This window comes from Hemitrygon akajei, chromosome 17, assembly GCF_048418815.1.
Source record: "Hemitrygon akajei chromosome 17, sHemAka1.3, whole genome shotgun sequence".
Lineage (NCBI taxonomy): Eukaryota > Metazoa > Chordata > Chondrichthyes > Myliobatiformes > Dasyatidae > Hemitrygon > Hemitrygon akajei.
Genome location: NC_133140.1, coordinates 86,253,013 through 86,274,946, shown reverse-complemented (window position 1 = coordinate 86,274,946; position 21,934 = coordinate 86,253,013). Strand labels below are relative to the sequence as shown.

General features: G+C 47.1%; 1 protein-coding gene across 1 annotated transcript in view; it reads right to left on the bottom strand.

Moving 5' to 3' along the window:
- gpib (glucose-6-phosphate isomerase b) overlaps positions 1-8,949 on the bottom strand; it is a 44,446-nt gene extending 35,497 nt beyond the window's left edge. The window contains exons 1-3 of the mRNA XM_073070477.1: positions 8,723-8,949; positions 2,115-2,205; positions 760-828 (exon numbers count right to left, since the gene is read on the bottom strand). Of these exons, the coding sequence (XP_072926578.1) occupies positions 760-828; positions 2,115-2,205; positions 8,723-8,847 (285 nt within the window). The 5' untranslated portion in view covers positions 8,848-8,949. The remainder of the gene's footprint in view (positions 1-759; positions 829-2,114; positions 2,206-8,722) is intronic.
- Between the last annotated feature and the right edge of the window lie 12,985 nt (positions 8,950-21,934).

Here is a 21,934-nt window from a genome sequence, read left to right as displayed (position 1 = left end):
GGGAAGGGTTGGATTGAGCTCAGAGTAGGTTAAAGGGTCAGCACAACATTGTGGGCTGAAGAGCCTGTGCTGAACTGTAGTACCAGCCCAAGGCTTAGGGCCACAGAATGGTGCTAATTCCGAAATTGGAAGTACAAAGGAAGGTGGGGGATGTCTGCAGGATTCCCTAAGGGTTCATTTGCAGGTTGAGTTGGTGGTGAGGAAGGCAAATTCATTTCAAGGGACTAAAATATATAAACTAGGAAATATTACTAAGACTTTAGAAGGCATTGGTCGGAATACACTTGGAGCACTATAAGCAGTTTTGGGCCCTTTATTGAAGGAAAGATGGCATTGGAGAGGGTCCGGAGGGGTTTTTGTGAGTATTTCTGGTAACGAAAGGGTTAATGTATGAGAGTGTTTGATGGCTCTGGGCTTGTACTCTCTGGAGTTTAGAAGAATGAGACCTACCGAGTATTGAGGTGTGGACAGAGTGAATACGGAGAGTGTAGGTAGAGGGCACAGCTTCAGAAGGACATTCATTAGAGCAGAGATGAGGAGGAATTTCTTTCGCCAGAGAATGGTGACTAGGTTTGTGATTAGTCAGAGGTTGAATATCACTGTGGACCGAAGAGCCTACACTGTGCTGTGTTGTGAAGATCAATACTCCTGGCAGCAGTGGGATTCACCCATCCACTCCTCCGCAGGGCATGTGCACTCCCCTTCCCCTTTACACACACCACCCGTCCTGGCGATACATCCACATTCCTTCACCCTTACCTCTGTGAAGTTGATCTTCTCTCCAGAGAACATGCGTTTCCTTGCTTCCTCCACGCCACGAGACTTCGCCTGGGAGAGGAAGTGTACAAGAGAAGTTAAAACCCTTGACAGTTCTGGTCACCTACCTACAGGAAAAATATCAATACTGAAAGAACGCAGAGAACGTTTACAAGGATGTTGCCAGGACTTGAGGAGCTGAGTTACCGGGAAAGGTTAGGACTTTATTCCCTGGAGTGTTGTAGAATGAGCAGAGACAAAATTATGAGGGCACAGATAGGGTAAAGGCCAGAAGGTTTTTTCCCCCACTGAGTTTGGGTGAAATTAGAACTAGGGGTCATGGGTTAAGAGTGAAAGGTGAAATGTTTAAGGGGAATGTGAGAGGGAACTTCTTCACTCAGAGGGGGTGAGAGTGGAATGAGCTGCCGGCAGAAACGGTGGATGCGGGTTTGATTTCAATGTTTAAGAGAAATTTGGATAGGTACATGGATGGGAAGGGTATAGAGGGCTCTGGTCTGGATGCAGGTCAGTGGGACTAGGCAGAGTAACAGCTCGGCACAGTCTGGATGGGCCAAAGGGCCTGCTTCTGTGCTGTAGTGCTCTGTGTCTATGATAGAACCATAGGCCCTGAAGGACTGTTTGTGCAGGGCTGGTCAGTAGGCACAGTTTCATTGGCTGCGTCCCCAGTCATTAAAAACACGGCTGAATCACTGGCAGAGTTTGAGGAACTCACCTCAGTGGTCGGGAAGATGCTGGAGTCGATTGTTGAGGATGTGGTTTTAGGGTTACTTACAGGCATGTGATAAAATAGGCCGTAGTCAGCATGCTTTCCTCAAGGGAAAATCTTGCCTGACAAATCTGTTGGAATTCTTGAAGAAATAACAAGCAGGATAGACAAAGGAGAATTGGTTGATGTTGCATACTTGGAGTTTCAGAAAGCCTTTGACAAGATGCCACATGAGGCTGCTTAACAAGGCAAGTAGCCAATGGGAAATACATCGAACGGACATGCCCAGAAGGCGGCAATGACAAACCACTTCCGTAGAAATATTTGCCATGAACAACCATGGTCGTGGAAAGATCACGGTTGACCACGTCATACAACATGGCACATAATGATGGTCCTCCCACCCTGGGGAGGTTGTGGTAGGCTGGCGAGGGGGTTGAGAGAAGTGACTGGTGCAATTGGAAACACATCACCATTGGGGGCACCAGCTGCTGATTGTGGGGGCCTGGTCTGGCAGCTCCCACTGGCCGCACAGGCGATGTAGTGAAGACGTGGCATGGTGGGTGGTGCAGTACTGAGGGGCAGTACGGGGTGGGGAGGGGAGTGCAGAGGTCAGGGTGCATCCACTCACCAGGTTAACCAGCAGCTTCATCACCTCCTCTGTGATGAGGTTCTTGGAGTAATCGAGCAGCAGATCACCATCGTCAGTGTTGAGTGTTAGACTGAGCAGAGGAGAGGCACAGTTAGAGCACAGACTGGTGTGGAAACGCCTGCCTGCTGATCCAGTCATAACCCAGTGAACAGCTTACCTTACTTAATGCTGACACAGAACAACTCGTTATAAAAGTGCACTGAGATAGTACAAGGTAAAACGATAAGATTGGTTAACTGGCAGATGTGAAAATTCTGCTCCCATGCTTTCTGGTCTACTAACAGAGCAGAGTGAAGTGTTACAGTTTAGAGATAATCCAATGTGGCACGACAGTAAGAGACAAGGTCGTAAAAAGGCAGATTGTGCAGTCCACCTGATTGTCTGTAAGAGAAAGGATCAATATCAGACCAATCAGATGGCACCACCATTCTATCACGGCTGATTTAATATCCCACTCAGCCCCATTCTCCTGCCTTCTCTCTAACTTTCGACACCGTGTCTATTAAGAACCGAGCAATCTGTGCTTTAAATCTACCCAATGACCTGGGCTCCACAGCATCTGTGGTAATCAGTTTCACAGATTCGCCACCCTCTGGCAAAATGAATTCCTCCTCCTTCCTGTTCTAAAGACACTTCCGTGTATTTTGAGCAATGTTCACAACTCTGCAGTTTCTTGTGCTCACAGGCAGAGCAATAGCCATACCAAACGTGATGTGCTCAGATAGGAAGCTTTCTATAAACACGAGAGATTCTGCAGATACTGGAAATCCAGAGTAACACATACAAAATGCTGGAGGAACTCAGCAGGTCAGACAGCATTTGTGGAGAGGAATAACCAGCTGACATTTCAGGCCGAGACCCTTTATCTGAATTCTTTCTATGGTGTTTTGGTAAGAGTCAACAGAACAGAGATGGGAGTTGAGGCGGGAGGAGGGGGTTGAAGAGTGAATCACATGACTCCACCGTCTCATCACAAACAACCATGAATGGTGATGCTGCTGTGAATCAGCAATGTAGGACACAACCCCATGGACATCTGTGAGCCCTGTCACTGCGTGGACCCACAAAATACCCCTGCTCCCAGCTACAGCCCCCAGGAACAGACAGGTAGGGTGCAGAAGGCTTTAGACAGATTAGGAGAATGGGCAAGAAAGTGGCAAATGAAATACGTTAGAAAATGCATGGTCATGCACTTTTGTAGAAGAAATAAATGTGCAGACTAGTTTCTAAACGGGGAGAAAATCCAAAAATGTGAGATGCAGAGATACTTGGGAGACCTTGTGCAGAACATCCTAAAGGTCAACTTGCTGGTAGAGTCGGTGGTGAGGAAGGCAAATGCCATGTTAGCCTACATTTCAAGAGGTCTAGAGCAAGGATGTGATGCTGAGGCTTTATAAGGTGCTGGTGAGGCCTCAGCTTGAGTATTGTGAACAGCTTTGAGCTCCTTATCTAAGAAAAGGTGTGCTGGGATTAGAGAGAGTCCAGAGAGTGATTCCAGGGATGAAAGGTTTATCATATGAGGAACATTTGATGGCTCTGGGTCTGTACTCGCTGGAATTCAGGATGACGGGGGCTCTCATTGAAACCTTCTGAGTTTTGAAAGGCCTGGGACAGAGTAGATGTGGAAAGGATGTTTCCCATGGTTGAGTAAGTATAAGACAAGAGGGCACAGCCTCAGGATGGGGGGGGGGGCTGCATTTAAAACAGAGATGCGGAGAAATTTCTTCAGCCAGAGGATGGTGAATTTGATACCACAGGCAGCTGTGGAGGCCGGGTCTTTGGGTGTATTTAAGGGAGTGATTGATAGGTTCTTGATTGGCCATGGCATCAAAGGTCAAGGGCAGAAGGCCAGGTAGTGGAGCTGACGAGGGGAGAAAATGGATCAACCATGAGTGGAGGAGCAGACTCGATGGGCCAAATGGCCTAATTCTGCTCCAATGTCTGATGGCTTTATGGAACTAACTGATTCTGTGTCTGACAGACAGGAGGTACAGGCTGTCAGCACAGTGGGGCCAGAACCAACACTTACACAAGCACCCTCCAGCTTTGGACAGACACACCAATGGACTGGAGCTCACACTGACCCAGAACCGCTCGTCCACCCTCAGAAATAGCCCCATTTCTGTCACCAGCACACAGAATATTCGACACAACTTAGCACTACCCACCCTGAACACTGCCCTCACCAAAAGCTCTCTTCTGGAAAGCACTAAAACAAAAAAAACTTCACTCCATCTTTAAAAGTTTCTTCCCCCCAGGCAGTTAAATCTGATCAACCATTCTAGTTAGCCCCTGCCTCCCCAACTAATACTGCAAGCCACTACTTACAGTGTAAATATATGTTAGTATTTATGCCCATTTTATATCATATCCATTCTCTAACCTTTATATATAAAGTTATTTTTAAAAGTTCTTCATAATTAAATGTTGTCTGCTGTTGCACATCACAGACCGGCGACACCAGCACAGCGAATTCCGAACGTACGTGGTGAATAAAGTTGATGCTTACACTACCCGAGGGGCTGACGAAGCTGCACAGCAACAGGCCCTTTGGCCCAACTCATCCCTGCTGACCTATCTGCCTGTTTGGCCCACATCCCTCTGAACCCCAAGTATCATCAGTGTTCCTACCTCAACCACTTCCTCTGGCAGTTATTCAGTTCTATACTTAGCCTGCTCACTAGGGGAATACAAACTATCTCTCAGCTCTATCCAAAAACACAAGGATTAGCAGGTTAATGGGCGCCGCAGCAATGGATTCCCCAGGTTCACCACCCTCAGGCAAAAGAAATTCCTCTGATCTCTGTCCCTCTATTCTGAGGCTGTGCTCTCTGGTCCACCCCTGCCGGAAGTGCCTGGTACCATGATGTACCTCGAACTGAAATTGATAATAAAATCTGGTACAGAACTCAGGAGGTGGGAGGGTATCAGTTCTCCCTGAGACTCCCCCAGTAAGGGCAGGAACTTAGAAGCACCACAGCAGGTTCCCCTTCGTCACACCTTATACCGATGATGAAGGGCATTGGTGCTGGAAACACGATGACACAGCACACCTTCATTCTGGGCTGGCTGTTGACACATCAACACTTTTCGTTGTGAGCTTCAATGTGTATGCGACAAATAGAGATTTAAGACTGTTTAATGTAATTCCCAGTACACAAGTGTAAAGGAGATCAACAGTTGTTACTCAGGATCCGATGCAACGCAAAAAAAAGCAGTAAGATAAAGAACACAATAATAATCCTTAAAAAAGTTATAAATACATGAATTAACCTATACACACAGATTGATTGTATGGCCATAAAGTGTCGCTAGACACAGGACTGTCTGTACATAAGGCAACTGACAGGAAATGATAACTACTGGGGGGACAGATGGTGCATGGGGTGGTAGAGGAGACAGTGGGGTTAGTTTCCCTGATGAAATTTCTGCAGATCCTTAGGATTCCTCTGTGCAGTGGAAGATAATGTTGCAACAAGAATTCTGTAGAAGTTATCTGAAATATCCGGAGTCAAGGTGAGCTGGCAGATTCTTGTCCAGCCCTACCTTTGGCAAGTGATATCTGATGTACTGGGCAGAATATGTTTCAGTCTGGGCTGGAAATTTTGAGAAAAATACCTCACTGTCTCCCCCGCTTGATTTGCGGAGGGTAGTAGGGACAAACTCATTCTGGGAATGATTCCAGGAAGGAAAGGGTTAACATGTGAGGAGTGCCTGATGGCTCTGGGCCTGTTCTCACTGGAGTTGAGAAGAGCGAGAGGGATCTAACTGAAACCTATTGAATATTGAAATGCCTCGACAGTGGATGTGGAGGGGATGTTTCCCATGGTGGGAGAGTCTTGGACCAGAGGGCACAGCCTCAGAATAGAGGGACATCCATTTGGAACAGAGGAATTTCTTCAGAGGGTGGTGAATCTGTGTAGTGCAAGTCATGGACAGGCTCTTGATTAGTCAAAGTGTGAAGGGTTATGGAGAAGGCCAGAGAGTGCAACTGAGGGATTGGCCATGATGGAACTGAGGAGCAGAGTCCAAATGGGCTAATTCTGCTCCAGTGCACATTGGTCTGATAATGGTACCAGTCAGCAGATTTGTATGACTAAACGCTACCGAGTACATTCAAACTTGACTCGAGTTTCCGACACTATATAATTCATGAATGCCAGCCCTTCTCTGTAAAGGTGATCTCCTCTCTCAATGGTCATTAATTGGAGAGACAGTGCAGGCCTACGAGCTGCACCAGCCAGCAACCTCCTGCTTTAACCCTCAGCTAATCACAAACTAACCTATTAGGCAGTATGTTGAAAGCTGGAGGAAACCCAGGCACACACAGGAAAGACGAACAAACTCGCTTCCAGAGGGTGACAGGATCGAACTCTGGGCTGTAATAGAGTCGCACTAACTGCTGCGTTACTGCGGTGCCAATTCCTCATTCAGAAACGACTGAGAAAACCTGTGGCTTGTGATTTCATTCATCCGTGGGACCTGGGCGGGTCACGGGCAAGGCCATTGTGTACTGCCCATGAGCCACAGCAGTCCTCCTGATGATGGTGCCTTTGAGGAGGGGCTTCCGGGATTTAGATCTGCTGACCGTGATGAAGCAGGGATAACATCTCAGCGATGAAAGAAAGATTAGCGTTCACCCTGGCTGAAAGGCTGCTTGTCCCACTCCCATCAGCGAGGAGGCTACATAGCGTCCACACCAGACTCAAAAACAGTTACTTTCCCCAAGCAGCAAGGCTGATCTACACACACACACACACACACACACAGAGTTCATTGTCCATTCAGAAATCTGATGGCCAAGGGGAAGGAACCGTTCCTGAAACATTGAGTGTGGGCCTTCACGCTCCTGTACCTCCTTCTCAGTGGTAGCAAGAGAAAAGAGCAGATATTAGCTGATGGGGGTCCTTAACGATGGATGCTGCTTTATTAAGTTATCGCCTTTTGGAGGCTAGTGCCCATGATGGAGCTGGCTGAGTTTACACCTTTCTGCAGCTTTTCCCAATCCTGTGCAGTGGCCCCTCCGTGCCAAAGAGTGACAGTAATGCAGATAGTCAGAATAATCTCACAGTTGTCAGTACTTTAGAAATGTAGCATCCTCTAAGCCCTCCACAATGACTAGAGTGTGTTGAAGCCCTCTGCCACTGTTACTCTGAGTGGAAGGCCCCGGGCTTGACCCAGCTATCAGACGACACTCACGGCAGCAGTTCAGACCCCCTGGAGGTGACGGGGTAAGACCATAAGGCACAGGGAGCAGAATTTGGCCATTCAACCCATCAAGTTTGCTCCACCACAGCTGATTTATTATTCCTCTCAACTCCATTCTCCTGCCTTCTCCTCCCAACCTTTCACGCCCTGACTAATCCTGAACCTGTCAACCTCAGCTTTAAATATATCCAATGATTTGGCCTCCACTGCTGTATTTGGCAACGAATTCCACAGATTCACCACAGTTGGTGCACATCACAAGCCCTGGTAATGCGACCACTGACACCAGGCAGACAATTTCTGAACAGTATTGATAATGACTGGGTTCACCCGTCTCATTAAGACACTGCCCAGAAGGCAATGGCAAACCACTTTTGTAGACCATGTTCACTCACACCATACAACACAATATGCTACAATCCTTCCTTGGTTACGTGTCAAGTTGTAAACCCAGCCAGCTGCATCGTAAGGCTTAGGAGCAGAATTAGGCCATTTGGCCCATCCAGTCTGCTCAAGCTCATGGGCACAAGCCTCCCCAGCATCTAGGATATCTTCAAAAGGCAATGCCTCAAACCGTGTCCATGGTTAAAGACTCCTGTCACCCAGGACATGCTCTCTTCTCATTGATACAGGAGAGCCTGAAGACCCACTCAACCACCAAATTTCTGAATGGCCAATGAATCCTTCTTCAGTACTTCCTGCTCTTACTTGCCTAATTTTTAATCTGACTGTAATACATATTTTATTATACATTGTACTGTACTGTTGCCGCAAAACAACTAATTTCACGACATATACCAGTAATATTAAACTTGAAAAGAAACTTTACAAGCGACTCCACTTTGGAAGTTCATTGTAAGAGATCCACCTGCCGATTGGCCCCGGGAATTAGATACAGCCTCGATTGCGGATTCTCCTGCGGGACTGCTCCCACGATCCACCCCCATTAGCAGGAAGGGTGTGCGGACCTCACTCCTGGGCTAGTGTATCTTCTGGGGACGCTAGGGGTCCATCGACCCGAACCCTTACCGGCTGCATGGCCGGGAGACAGCGCCAGTGACGAAGCAGAAAGTGAACGCCGTGCCAGGAAGCACGTACACATGGCCGGGCTGTGCGAGGGGCTTCCCCCTACCACCCCGGCCCAGCCTCCCAAAGCGATTTCCCCGGCTTAATGAACAGTGGGTAAATTACCCCCTCCCTTCCCCTGGGGTGGGGTCGATGAGTCGGACACCTCGACCTTGAGAAGTGCCTAGACGGGCCGTGACCGAGAACAGAACCCACACTCCGGTACAGTGTAACGCCGCCTGCCCCCGTAGAGGGTAAAGAGTCCGCCCACCCACCCACCTCACTCTGCAGCCCCGGCATTCCATTCCGCTCACCTGAAGCGACTGAATCGGTCGGGCTCGGCTTCGAACAGCTTCCGCAAGTTGAGAGAGGAGCTGTGCTGCTTGTGCCAGTCGGCCAGGGCCTTGAAGCAGGCGTCGGCGGCGAGAGGGGGAGCCATGGCGAGCTGAGCTGAGCTGAGCGGAGCCGGCGGGCGGGAGGACCTGATGCTGCGCTCGGGACACGAACGAACGGTGATACCCCGCAAACCGCTACAGTGTATCTGGCTGCTACCCCGGACCCAGCCAATCAGCGGCGGCCTAGCAGGCTGCCGGCGCTCTCAGCCAATGGCGGATCAGCGCAGCCTCTGACGTCACTGAGCCCCTGCCGAAGTTGCAGGTCGGGTCTCGCCGCTTCGGCAGGGATGTAGTGGTGGCGGCCGAGCGGGGTTATCCTGTCCCGGGAGGGAGGGCTGGGGTAAGTTCTTCCCATTCCATTCTGTCCCAGGGAGGTAGTCCACCCCACTTATCTCAACCTCAGTCTCCTGCCTTCTCTGATGCCCTTGCTAATCAAGAATCTTTAAATCTCCACTTTAAATATACACCATGACTGGATTCCACAGCCGTCTATACCAATGAATTCCACAGAATTACTACCCTCTGGCTAAAGAAATCCCCCCCCCACCCCCCACTGTCGGAAACATCCTCTTTATGCCCCCTCTACCTAGGCATCCCTCTCTCTATCCTGTCCCCGGGAGGGAGGTAGCCCATCTTCTCCAAACCCCGCCCACGTCTTCTTTGTCCTGGGGAGTAGCCCTTCACTACCCCTCCCATGGCTAGCAGGGTTACGTGCGTTAACAGTCCCCCCCCCCCACTCACTCTCAGCAGACTGCAAGGCTCCGTAACCTTTGCTAAGGAGGTCAAACAAGGAAACACAATCTGATACGACGGAGGATCCTCATCGCCTGTCTAAATACCAAAGGGGTTGCATTTATTGGCACCTTCGCGTCTTAACGCAAAATACTGATACCTCCTCAAGGAGAAAAAATTATGTATCTATTTTAATTAGAGATACAGCGCGGAGTAGGCCCTTCCAGCCCAACAATCCGTACCTCCCAGTAATCCCCGATTTAACCCTAGCCTAATCATGGGACAATTGACATACTAACCGGTGTCTTTGGACTGTGGGGGGAACTCAGGGCATACCTTGTCAACTGTGCCAGTAAAGGGCAACACGGTCGGATAATGGTTAGCATCAGCGACCCATCTGCTGCTGTCCGCAAGGAGCTTGGTTGTCATGGCTTTCCTCCCACAGTCCACAGATATATGGGTCAGTAGGGTAACTGGTCAATGAGCGGTGCAGGTGTGCATTGAGCCTGGAGTGTCACTGTGCTGGCTCTCTAAATAAAGGATGTCAAGGTCGAAGCATGTTGGCGCCGGAAGGATGGCAACATTTACTGCAGATCGTTGTGTTGGTTGTTGATGCAAACAACGCATTTCACATGCTTCAATGTAAATGTGACACATAGAGTTTCCATGTAGTTCAGATATCAGGCCAGCAGCTGAAATGTGCACTGTATATCTCCCCCCCCCCCCCCCCCAATGCTGCCTGACCTATAGAGTTCCTCTAGCAAAGGGGTTCCCAACCTGCGATCCGGGAATCATGGCAGAGTCCAGCAGTTCTCTCCTGTCAGTCGTTCCACTCCTGTGAGTCACCTTTCAAATGCACCCCCCCCCCCCACCCCGGCCAGGTCACTCTCACTCATGAGATGATGTTATACTGTTTATAAATTATCTGCACTCTGAACTACTCTGAAATGATTCTATGACCTAAAAGACTATTTAAATTAGATTGCCTTCATTTGTCACATGAACATCAAAACTCACAGTCAAATGTCGTTTGTGCCAACAACCAGCACACTCCAAGGACGTGCTGGGGACAGCCCAGAGGTGCCGTCATGTAGTACGCCTACTAACCCTAACCCTAACCCTAGCCTACTAACCCTAACCCTAACCTACTAACCCTAACCTACTAACCCTAACCCTAACCTACTAACCCTAACTCCAAGGACGTGCTGGGGACAGCCCAGAGGTGCCACCATGTAGTACGCCTACTAACCCAAATCTGTATGTGGGAGGACGTACAAACTCCTGACAAACAGCAGCAGCAATTGAACACTAATCACTACGCTACCTTGCCGCCCAATAGATTTCTCAGTATTTATTTGTGCAGTTTGCACATTAGCTTTTTATGTCTTTGCTTTTGTACATTACATTCTCTTTATTTATTCTCTTGCCTACAAGAAAGTGAATCTCACTGTAACATACATGTTCTTTGACAATAAATTTGCTTTGAGATCCTCCAGATTGAGGGGGATTTCCTTGCAGCAAACACACAAACTTGCTGGAGGAGCTCAACTGGTTATACAGCATCTGTTGTAGCAGAGGAATTGTGCCTGAAGTTACTGTGGGAACTGCAAACTTCCCACAAAACGGACAGGAGTTGCCTGGCAAGATAAAAGTGGGTAGATTGTCTGCAATGGTCAAGTTTATTATCATAGGTATATGCACACATCGTCCAGTGGTGCTAGAAAGTTTGTGAACCCTGTAGAGTTTTCTCCATTTCTGCATAAATATGACCTAAAATGTGATCAGATCTTCATGAAAGTCCTAAAACTAGATAGAGAACCCGATTAAATAATTAACACAAAATGAACATTATACTTGTTCATTTATGCATTGAGAAAAATGATCTAATATTACATGTTTTTTTGGCAAAAAGTATGTGAATCTCTGGGGTAATGCCTTCTACAAAAGCTGTTTGGAGTCAGGTGTTCCAATCAATGAGATGAGATTGGAGATGTGGGTTGCAGAGGTGCCCTGCCCTGTGAAAAAGACACAAAGTCAGGTTACTGACAGGACCTGCTTTCCTCAAGAAAGATCTGTTTATGTGCACCATGCCTTGATTTAAAAAAAAAACTTTCAGAGGACCTCAAGCTGGAAAATGCTCCAAAAGCATTTCTAAAAATCTGAGTGTTCATCGGTCCACTGGAAACTGAACTGGTCTAGCCATATAAACACTACGGCTACCAGAGCAGGTCAAAGGCTGGGAATCCCGTGGTGTGTCAAAGCCTGTCCACTATCTACAAGGCTCAGGTCAGGAGTGTAATGGAATACTTGCCACTCGCCTGGATGAGTGCCGCTCCATCAACACTCAAGAAGCTTCACACCATCCAGTACAAAGCAGCTGACTTGATTGGTACCCCTTCCACAAGCATCCAATCCCCCCACCATCGATGAACAGTTGCAGCAGTGTGTGCCATCAATAAGATGCATTGCAACAACACACCAAAGTTCTTAAGGCAGCACCTTCCAGACCCATGACTTCGATCAACTAGAAGGACAAAACAGCAGATACCTGGGAAACCATCACTTAGAAATCTCCCTCCAGGTCACTCACCATCCTGACTTGGAAACGTATCGCCATTCCTTCATTGGGTCAAATTCATGGAATTCCCTCCCTAACAACACTGTGGGTGACCTACACCTCAGGGACTGCAGCAGTTCAAGAAGGCAGCTCATCACCACCTCCTCGGGCATCTAGGGATGGGCAATAAATGCTGACTTAGCTGGCCATGCCCACGTCCCGTAACTGAATAAATAGAAAAGTAAGAGAAATAGTCTACAAATGGAGGAAACTCAGTACTGTTGCTACTGCCCTAGGAGTGAGCATCCTGCAAAGATCACGCCAAGAGCACAACGTGCAAGGAGGTGAAAAAGAACCCAAGGGTAACAGCAAAAGACCTGCGGAAATCTCCATAACTTGCTAAAGTCTCTGTTCATGTGTCCACGATAAAAAAAACTGAACAAAAACGGTGTTCATGGAAGGACACCACAAAGGAAACCACTGCAGTCCAAAAAAATATTGCTGCATTCCTCAAGTTTGCAAAAGACCACCTGGATGTTCTACCATGCTGTTGGAACAATGTTCTGTGGGCAGATGAGACAAAAGTTGAACTTCTTTTGGCTATGTTTGGAAGAAGGGCTCTGCACACCAACACCAAAACCTCATCCCAACTCTGAAGCATGGTGGAAAGAGCATCATGGCTTGGGACGTACAAAAAAGCAGGACTAGTCCTGACGAAGGGTTTCAACCCGAAACATTGACTGCTTCTTTCAATGGATGCTGCCCGACCTGCTGAGTTTATCCAGCTTGTTTGTACGTGTTGATTTGACCACAGCATCTGCAGTGAACTTTGTGTTTATCACGGTTTGGGGCTGCTTTGCTGCCTCAGGGCCTGGACAGCTTGCGATCATTGAAGGAACAATGAATTGAAAATTGCATCACAACATTTTAGAGGAGAATGTCAGGGTAACGGTCCATCATCTGAAGCTTAATAGAAGTTGGATGATATAACAAGACGATCCGACAGACAAGAATAAATCAACAACAGAATAGTTTAAAAAGAAGAAAATTTGTATATGGAATGGCTGAGTCAAACTCCTGGCCTTTATCCTATAGGAATGTAGTGGAAGGACCTGAAGCAAGCAGTTCATGCAAGGAAGCCCACCAACATCCCAGAGTTGAACCAATTTTGTAAACGAGGAATGGCCTAAAATTCCTCCAAGCCTATGTGCAGGACTGATTAACAGTTACCGGAAACATTTGGTTGAAGTTACTGATGTACAAGGGGGTCACACCAGTTACAGAAAGCAAAGGTTCATGTACTTTTTCCAACAAATACATGTAATATTGGATAATTTTTCTCAATAAATAAATGAACAATTATATTGTTTCTTACTGTAATTTACAGTTTTTACTATTATGTATTGCAAAGTAGTACTGTTGCAAAAGAACACATTTCACAAGACATGCCGGTGATATGAAACCTGATTCTGATTGTGAAGATTTAAGTGTCAGCCAGAGTTGCAGAATTCCCACAGGTGACCAAGCCTGCTCCTGACTGAACAGGGCTGTGTTGCTTGCAAGCCTCACTAGTTTCTGGCAGAAATTAACATTCCACACGTTCCTGTCCATGCCCTGCAAACATTTTAACATCCTGCAGAGCTGGTACTCCCTGACCTCTCCAATCAGCCAGACAGTTTGGACTGACCGTTCGACCATGAGGCAACTCACATCCATCAATCTGACAGTGTCCGGGGCTTGGTGTGCACTGTTCTATAAGCACATTCCTCAGCAGGGATGGGCACTCAGCCTCTTCTGTGCTCCAGATATTGGAATTGGTTCATAATTGTCACATGAACTGAGGTACAATGAAAAACTGTTTGTGCATTCTGTTCACACAGAACAATTCATTAAGTTCAAGTTTATTGTGATCTGACTGTACACAGACACAAGCAAATCAAACAACATTCCCCCAGTCCATGATGAGCCTCAAAACATATAACACACACAATACATAGAACAAAAGATTACCACAAATAATAAAAATAATTCAAAATACATGTAGCGTGTAGCACAGGTAAACAGTAAACAGCTCACAGTCCTATAGACGAGACCTCAGTGGTGGCAGGGTATTCATTAGTCTCACAGCCTGAGGGAAGAAGCTGTTCCCCAGTCTGGCAGTCCCAGTCCTGATGCTCCTGTACCTCCTTCCTGATGGTGGTGGGTCAAAGAGACTGTGGGATGGATGGTGGGGATCCTTAACAATGCTCCAGCCCTTTGCATACAAAGCTTCCGGTAAATGTCACTAATAGGGGGAAGGAAGACCCCAGTGGTTTTTACCATCGGGTCGGGTCTACAGTCCGATGCCTTGCAGCTTCTGTACAAAACAAAGATGCAGCCAAACGGGATGCTCTCGATGGTGCTCCTGTAGAAAGTTGTTAGAATGGGTGCTTTGCAAGCCTCAATCTCCTCATAAAGTGTCCATCCACCAAAAGTGGAACTTCCTGGTGGCCAAACAATTTAAATCCCATTCACATATCCTTTACAACATGTCAGTCCATGGCCTCCTCTTGTGCCAAGATGAGGACACACTCAGGGTGGAGGAGCAACACCTTATATTCCATCTGGGTAGCCTCTAACCTGATGGCATAAATATTGATTTCTCCTTCCAGTAAAAAATATCCCTCCCCTCTTCCTCTAATCCCCTCTCTGGCCTGTTACCTTTTCTCACCTACCTATCACCTCCCCCCGGGTCTCCTCCTTCCCTCCTTCCCTTTCTCCCACGGTCCACTCTCCTCTCCTATCAGATTCCTTCCCTTCCACCCCTTTGCCTTTCCCACCCACCTGGCTTCACCTATCACTCTCAGCTGTCCTCCTTCCCCTCCCACCTCATTCTGGCTTCTGTCCCCTTCCTTTCCAGGCTCAGCCCGAAACGTTGACTGTTTATTCATTTCCGTAGATGCTGCCTGGCCTGCTGAGTTCCTCCAGCATTTTGTGTGTGTGTTGCTCTGGATTTCCAGCATCTGCAGTATCTCTTGTGCTTATTAAGTGTAGAAGCTGCTGTGCCTTCTTGACTAGTGAGTGGTGTGACTCCAGGTTAGATCATCTGTTATGTGTACACCAAGGAACTTTGTGCTTTTCACTGTCTTACAACAGTGCATTGAGGGAGTACGAGGGAAAATAAGAATGCAGAAGTAATTGTTCCAGTTATAGAGAAAATGCAAGGTCATTGTGAGGTCAAGAGTCCATCTTATTGACCATAAGACATAGGAGCTGAACTAGGCCATTTGGCCCATCTAGTCTGCTCTGACATTTCATCATTGCTGATCCATTGTTCCTCCCAACTCCATTCTCCTGCCTTCTCCCCGTAACCTTTGATGCCCTTACTAATCAAAAGCCTATCAATCTTTGATTTAAATATATCCAATGATTTGGGCTTCACAGCTGTCTGTGACAATGAATTCCTGATTCACCACCCTCTGGCCAAAGAAATTCCTCCTGCTCTCTGTTCTGAAGGGATATCCTTCTATTCTGAGGTTGTGCTTTTTGGTCCTGGACTCTTGCACTATAGGAAACATCCTCTCCACATCCACTCAATCTAGACCTTTCAATATTTGATAGGTTTCATTGAGATCCCCCTCATTCTTTTAAACTCCAGCAAGTACAGGCCCAGAGCCTTCAAAGGCTCCTCACCCTTTCATTCCTGGGATCATTCTCATAAACCTCCTCTGGACCCTCTCCAATGCTAGCACATTATTTCTTAGCAACACACACAAAATGATGTAGGACTCAGCATCTATGGAAAAGAATAAACAGTCAATGTTCCAGGCCAGGACCCTTCATCAAGATTGGAAAAAAAAGATGAGGTAGGACTCCTCTTGTCCTCACCTACCACCCCACCAACCTCCACGTCCAGCACATAATTCTCCATACTTTTGCGATCTCCAATGGGATCCCACCACCAAGCACATCTTTCCGCCCACCCCACTTTCTGCAGGGATTTCTTCGTATCTGACTCTCTTGTACATCCACCTGATCTACCTCCTGGCACTTATCGTGTAAGTGCTACACCTGCCCTACACTGTTGCTCAGGGACCTCAAAAGGTGCCAATAGCACCTGAACATGATGGTTTGTTTGTGCCCGCTGGCACTCCACACAGGCTGCAGTCCATCGTGCACGTCCTTTCGAAGGCTGTGTCACACAAACTTTAGAGTACCAGTCTGCGTGAGGCCTTCTGGCCTGGATGCAAGAGGCCATGTGTGGAGTCAAAAACTGTCCGTCTCCAGTTTGCGGGAATGATGGGGCGATGGTAACCAGTTGGGACATTGTACAGGAGAGAAACCCCTGCTTCCCTGAACTTAATGTCAGCCAACCACGGGCCCGTGACTACTGTCCGGTGAGCCTGGACCTCCGGGTCAGTAGCTTGGTCGGATGCTGTGCCGACATTGACAGCCCCCGTGGGTATGGTGTCAATGGCTGGCCGTGAGAGACAATCAACCACGGCATTATTTTTCCCCTTGATGTGTTGTATATCAGTTGTGAACTCTGATACATTGGCCATTTGCTATTGCTGCTCTGCATACCAAAGGTCCGATATTTTGGCCATCGCATGCACGAGGGGTTTGGGTCGACCAACGCTGGGAAATGGCAACCCTCTAAAAGAAAATGAAAATGGTGGAGCCAGATAGAGACCAAGAAGCTCACGGTCAAATATGCTGCAATTCCTTGGGGCCGGAGCTGCCGGCTGAAGAAGGCGAGTGCTGCCACCCACCTCCGAGCCTCTGTTCGTGCACAGCACCCACAGCAGAGTCTGAAGCGTCAGTAGTAACGGCTGTGGGTCACTGCGGAGCGGGTGCACCAGAGAAAGCTCGTTTGGTGTCAGCAAATGCCCCGGTCATGCCCACTGACCAGTCAAGCATGTGATTAGGGGTGTTGCCTTCAAGCGCACAAAACAGGGGAAGCATAAGTTCAGCAGCTTGCAGAATGAAGCAGTGATAGAAATTCACCATGTCTCAAAACTCCTGCAGTTTTTTTTAAAGGTGTAAGGCGGTGGGAAATCCATAATAGCAGCTACTTTTGTTGGGAGGGGTTTCGCATCTTCTGCAGATGGCTGAGAAAGTCAACGGTTGACAACCCAAGCTGGCATTTAGTAGGGTTAATAATCGACCCGTGTTGGTTTAAGTGCGGTGTGTGCGGAGATGGGATACGTGTTCCGATTTGGATGCACTGGTGACAAGTATGCCATCCAGGTAAACAAAAAGGAAAGCAGCACACACAAGATGCTGGATGAACTCAGCAGGCCAGGCAGCATCCATGAAAAAAAGGAAATGGTCAATGTATTAGGCTGAAACTCTTCATCAGATGTCCATCAAAGCAGATAAGAAAAAAAAAGTAAATCATAATAATAAACATTAAGAAAATGAGATGAAGAGTCTTTGAAAGTGAATCCATAGGTTGTGTGAACGGTTCAGTTAGTTTCTGCCTCTACCACCACCCTTGGCAGAGTGATTCACACACCCACCACTCTGTTTAAAAACATCTACATCTGCCATCCCCGCTGTATTTTCCTCCAGTGGGAGCAGATCCAAGTCATTCTCAGATAGGAGCTGATATGTTTCATCACCGACTGCTCAAAACACTTCATCACTGTGGATGTAAGTGCTACTGGTTGAGTCATTGAGGTAGGTTACCATTTCTCTTGGGCCTGCTGGAAGCCGGTGAGTGTCTCAGACTGCTGGAATGAGAGGTGAACACCCCGGACAGTTGGTCAGCACAGGTCATTAGTACTTGGCCAGGTACATTGACAGGGTGGGATGCTCTCACATCGGCCTCAGAGACGGAAATCACAGGCTCATTGCCTCCACGTTTTGAGTCAAAGCGAGTAAAAAAGGCGTTGAGCTCACCTGGGAGTCACCACTATCGCCTGCTTTCACTGATAACTTTTAGGCCCTGTCACAGCTGTGATCAAGTTTGGTCCAGAATTGTCAATTTGTATGCTAAATGGCTTTCTGGTCGCCAGACCTGAACACCACTGATCTGGCCCCCAGCACACTGAGTTCATCCAGAGGCTCTGGATTCAGAAGGTGGGGACAGACTCATCAATGACTGTTTTAATAAAGTCTGTGACAACTGTGGTGTGTTCATTCAGATCCTCTGATAGAGTCATAGAGAAGTACAACACAGGAACAGTCCCTTTGGCCCATCTAGACCATGCTGAAAAGCACTTAAACTGCTACTCCCATTGACCTGCCCTGGGACCACAGCCCTTCACATCCCTACTATTCATGTACCTAACCAAACGTTGAAATCGAGCTCACTTGTGCTGGCAGGTTATTCCACACTCTCACAACCCTTTGTGTGAAGAGGTTTCCCCTCATGTTCCTCTTCAACATCTCACTTTTCACCCTTAACCCATGACCTCTGGTTGTAGTCCCACCCAACCACAGTGGAAAAAACCTGTTTGCATTTACCCTATCTATACCCCTCAATTTTGTATACCTCTGTCAAATCTCCTCTCAACCTTCTATGTTCCAAGGAATACGGTCCTAACCTGTTCAGTCTTTTTATATGACTCAGGGCCTCCAGACCCAGCAACATCCTTTTAAATTTTCTCAGCACTCTTTCAACCTTGTTTACATCTTTCCTGTAAACAAAACTGACCAAAACTGCACACAATACTCCAAATTAGGCCTCACCAATGTCTTACACAACTTCAACATGACATTCCATCTCCTGTACTCAGTACATCGATTTATGGAGGCGAATATGCAGAAAGCTTTGTTTACGACCCTATCTACCTGTGATGAATTATGTACCTGTATTCCAAGATCCCTTTCTCTACGGCACTCCTCAGTGCCAGACCGTTCACTGTGTAAGACCTACCCTGGTTGCTCCTACCAAATTGCAAAGCCTCACACTTGTCTGCAGTAAATTCCATCTGTCATTTTTCAGCCCATTTTTCCAGCTGATGCAGATCCCATTGCAATCCATGATAGCCTTCACCACTGTCCACCACACCCCCAGTCTTGTCATCTGCAAATTTGCTGATCCTGTTGTCATCCAGATCATTGATATAGACGACAAACAACAAAGGACCCAGCACCAGACCCTGCAGTACACCACTAGTCACAGGCTCCAGTCAAAGAAGCAACCCTCTGCCACTCTCTGACCTCCCCCACAAAGCCAATGTCTAATCCAATTAACTAACCCATCCTCAGTGTGAGCACCTGAACCTTCTTGACCAGCCTCCCATGTGGGACCTTGTCAGGTGTCTTACTAAAGCCCATGAAGACAACATCCATTGCCTTGCCTTCATCCACTTTCCATAACTTCTTTGAAGAACTATGAGATTGGTTAGACATGACCTATCACACACAAAGCTATGCTGACTATCCTTAATCAACCCATATCTATCCAAGTATCTGATCCCTTCCAATAGTTTTCCCACAACTGATGTCACACTCCCCAGCCTACAATTTCCTGGTTTCTGTTTAGAGCCTTTGGATGAGTTCTTGAATGCAGCCCAGTCCACTGACTCAAAGTAGTCCCATGTTCCTTTGCCCCTCATGACCACCTTCTTGTTGTCCTAATCTCAGGAGCCTTGCTCTTTAGCCTCTGCCTGTATGCACCTAGGAGGAGGTCAGCCAAATGATGAGTTTTCCCAAAAATGCAGTCCAGGGATTGAAAGGTAGGCATTTCTTATGGTAGTTTAGCAGTTATTGAGTGTGTTGGGACCCCTGGTGCTGTAAGTGATATGCTGATGATAATTGGACAGAGATTTCATCAGACAAACCTGATTCGAGTCCCTGGAGGACCAGAGTTGTCATTTTGGCCACTTCATCAGGATTTGTCTCAGCTCTAAACATGGACTGTTTATTCCTCTCCATAGATGCTGCCTGACCTGCTGAGTTCCTCCAGCAGTTTGTGTGTGTGACATTTGATAAGCAACATTGAAAAGAATAACAAAAATTAAATAAAATTTACACTCTGGATTGCTGTCTTTTGTATTTATTATCTGACATTATGAGCCTATGATGAAGGTGCAAGATCACTACGAGGTAGATTGAGAGCTCACGAGTCCATCTTATCACCCTGGGACAGAAGCTTCTGTGAGAGGTGACTTGATAACAGTACAACCCAGACAGTGTGAAAAGAAAAAATGTTCAACATTTCAAAGCCAAAGTTACAAAAACAGGAGATTCTGCAAATGCTGGAAATCCAGAGCAACGCATACAAAATGCTGGAGAAACTCAGCAGGTCAGGCAGCATCTATTATTAATTCATTCCCTGTTATTTCTCTGATCTTTAGGGCAGCAATGAAGGTCCTCCAACTTTATCTGTCCTTGGCCAGTCAGGGTTGTGAGCCTTGAACTGAATCCCCAATCCTGCAAGACCGGTGAACCCCTCTTAGTCTGGCCTCTACCCTTTCACCTGTTTGGCATGGGTGACCTTACTAAGAGCCAGAGCATCAAGCCCTGACTCCAGCCAACATAGCTCTCTGGGTCATTGGGGCACATGCCCCTAAACCATACATCAGGGTTAGGCTTAGGGTTGTGGTCCTCTTGGAGGAGGCAGCTTGTATGGAGAGGAATGAACAACGATGACCCTTCAACAGGAGTAAAACATTCAAATCTGTTCCCTCATCCAATGTGCACTGTGAATAGCTGGGCCCTAATACAATCCCTGCTGTATACAGTGGATTACAGTCACGGTTATTGTCAGATATACAAATACGTTTCCATGTGTTTGTCCGTCTAATGAAAAACAGGCATCAGAATCAGAATTGGGTTTAATATCACAGACACTTGTCGTGGAATTTGTTGTTTTGTGGCAGCAGTGCATTGCAATACTGTACATAAACATAAAAACTGGTAATTACAGTAAGAAACATATATATAGTATAATTTTAAAAAGTAGTGCAAGAAGAGCCTAAAAGACAACGGTAGTGAGGTAGAGTACATGAATTCATTGTCTGTTCTGACAGCAGAGGGGAAGAAGCTGTTCCTGAATCATTGAGTGTGTGTCTTCAGGCTCCTGTGTCTCCTCCCTGATGGTAGCAATGTGAAGAGGACATGTCCTGGGTGATGGGAGTCCTTAATGACAGACGCCGCCTTTTTGAGGCATTGCCCTTTGCAGATGTCCTCGATGCTGGGAGGCTAGTGCCCATGATGGAGCTGGCTGAGTTTACGACCTTCTGCAGCTTTTCCCAAGCCCATGCAGTGACCCCCCCACCCCCCGCTTACCAGATGGTGATGCAACCCGTTAGAATGTTCTCCACGGTACTTCTACAGAAATTTGTGAGAGTCTTTGGTGACATAGCAAATCTCCTCAAACTCCTAATGAAATATAGCTGCTGTTGTGCCTTCTTTGTAATTGCATCAGTAAGCATATATTTCACTTGAGCAGCATTCAGAAAAATATATATTAAACATAAATTATAGACGGTTTTGACAAGAAAACACAGTTAGAACAATAATGTTTATTTTAGGTCAAGATGGACAAAGCAGATAGTGTTGCTGATCTGTAGTGATGAGAGTTGTGCTGGATGGTTCAAGAACTGGACAGTTGAAGGGAAATACTGTTCTTGAACCTGGTGGTGTGGAACTTTAGGATTCTTTGTTGTGGGTCAACGCTCTAAAGTGTGCTGATTCATAAATTGTCGTCGTGGCTATCCCTCGAGGTCAAGGATGATGGTCTTTGTTCCGTTTCCACAGAGTGAAGACGCCTGTGTGTGTATTTGTTTAACGTGTACTCGATGTCACACTCCAAGAAGTACACGATACTTCACAAATCAACCAACTGATTCCAATGGCATGGAAACCACGACGATTGGAGCTGATGGATTTGTTGCAGCCTTCATCCG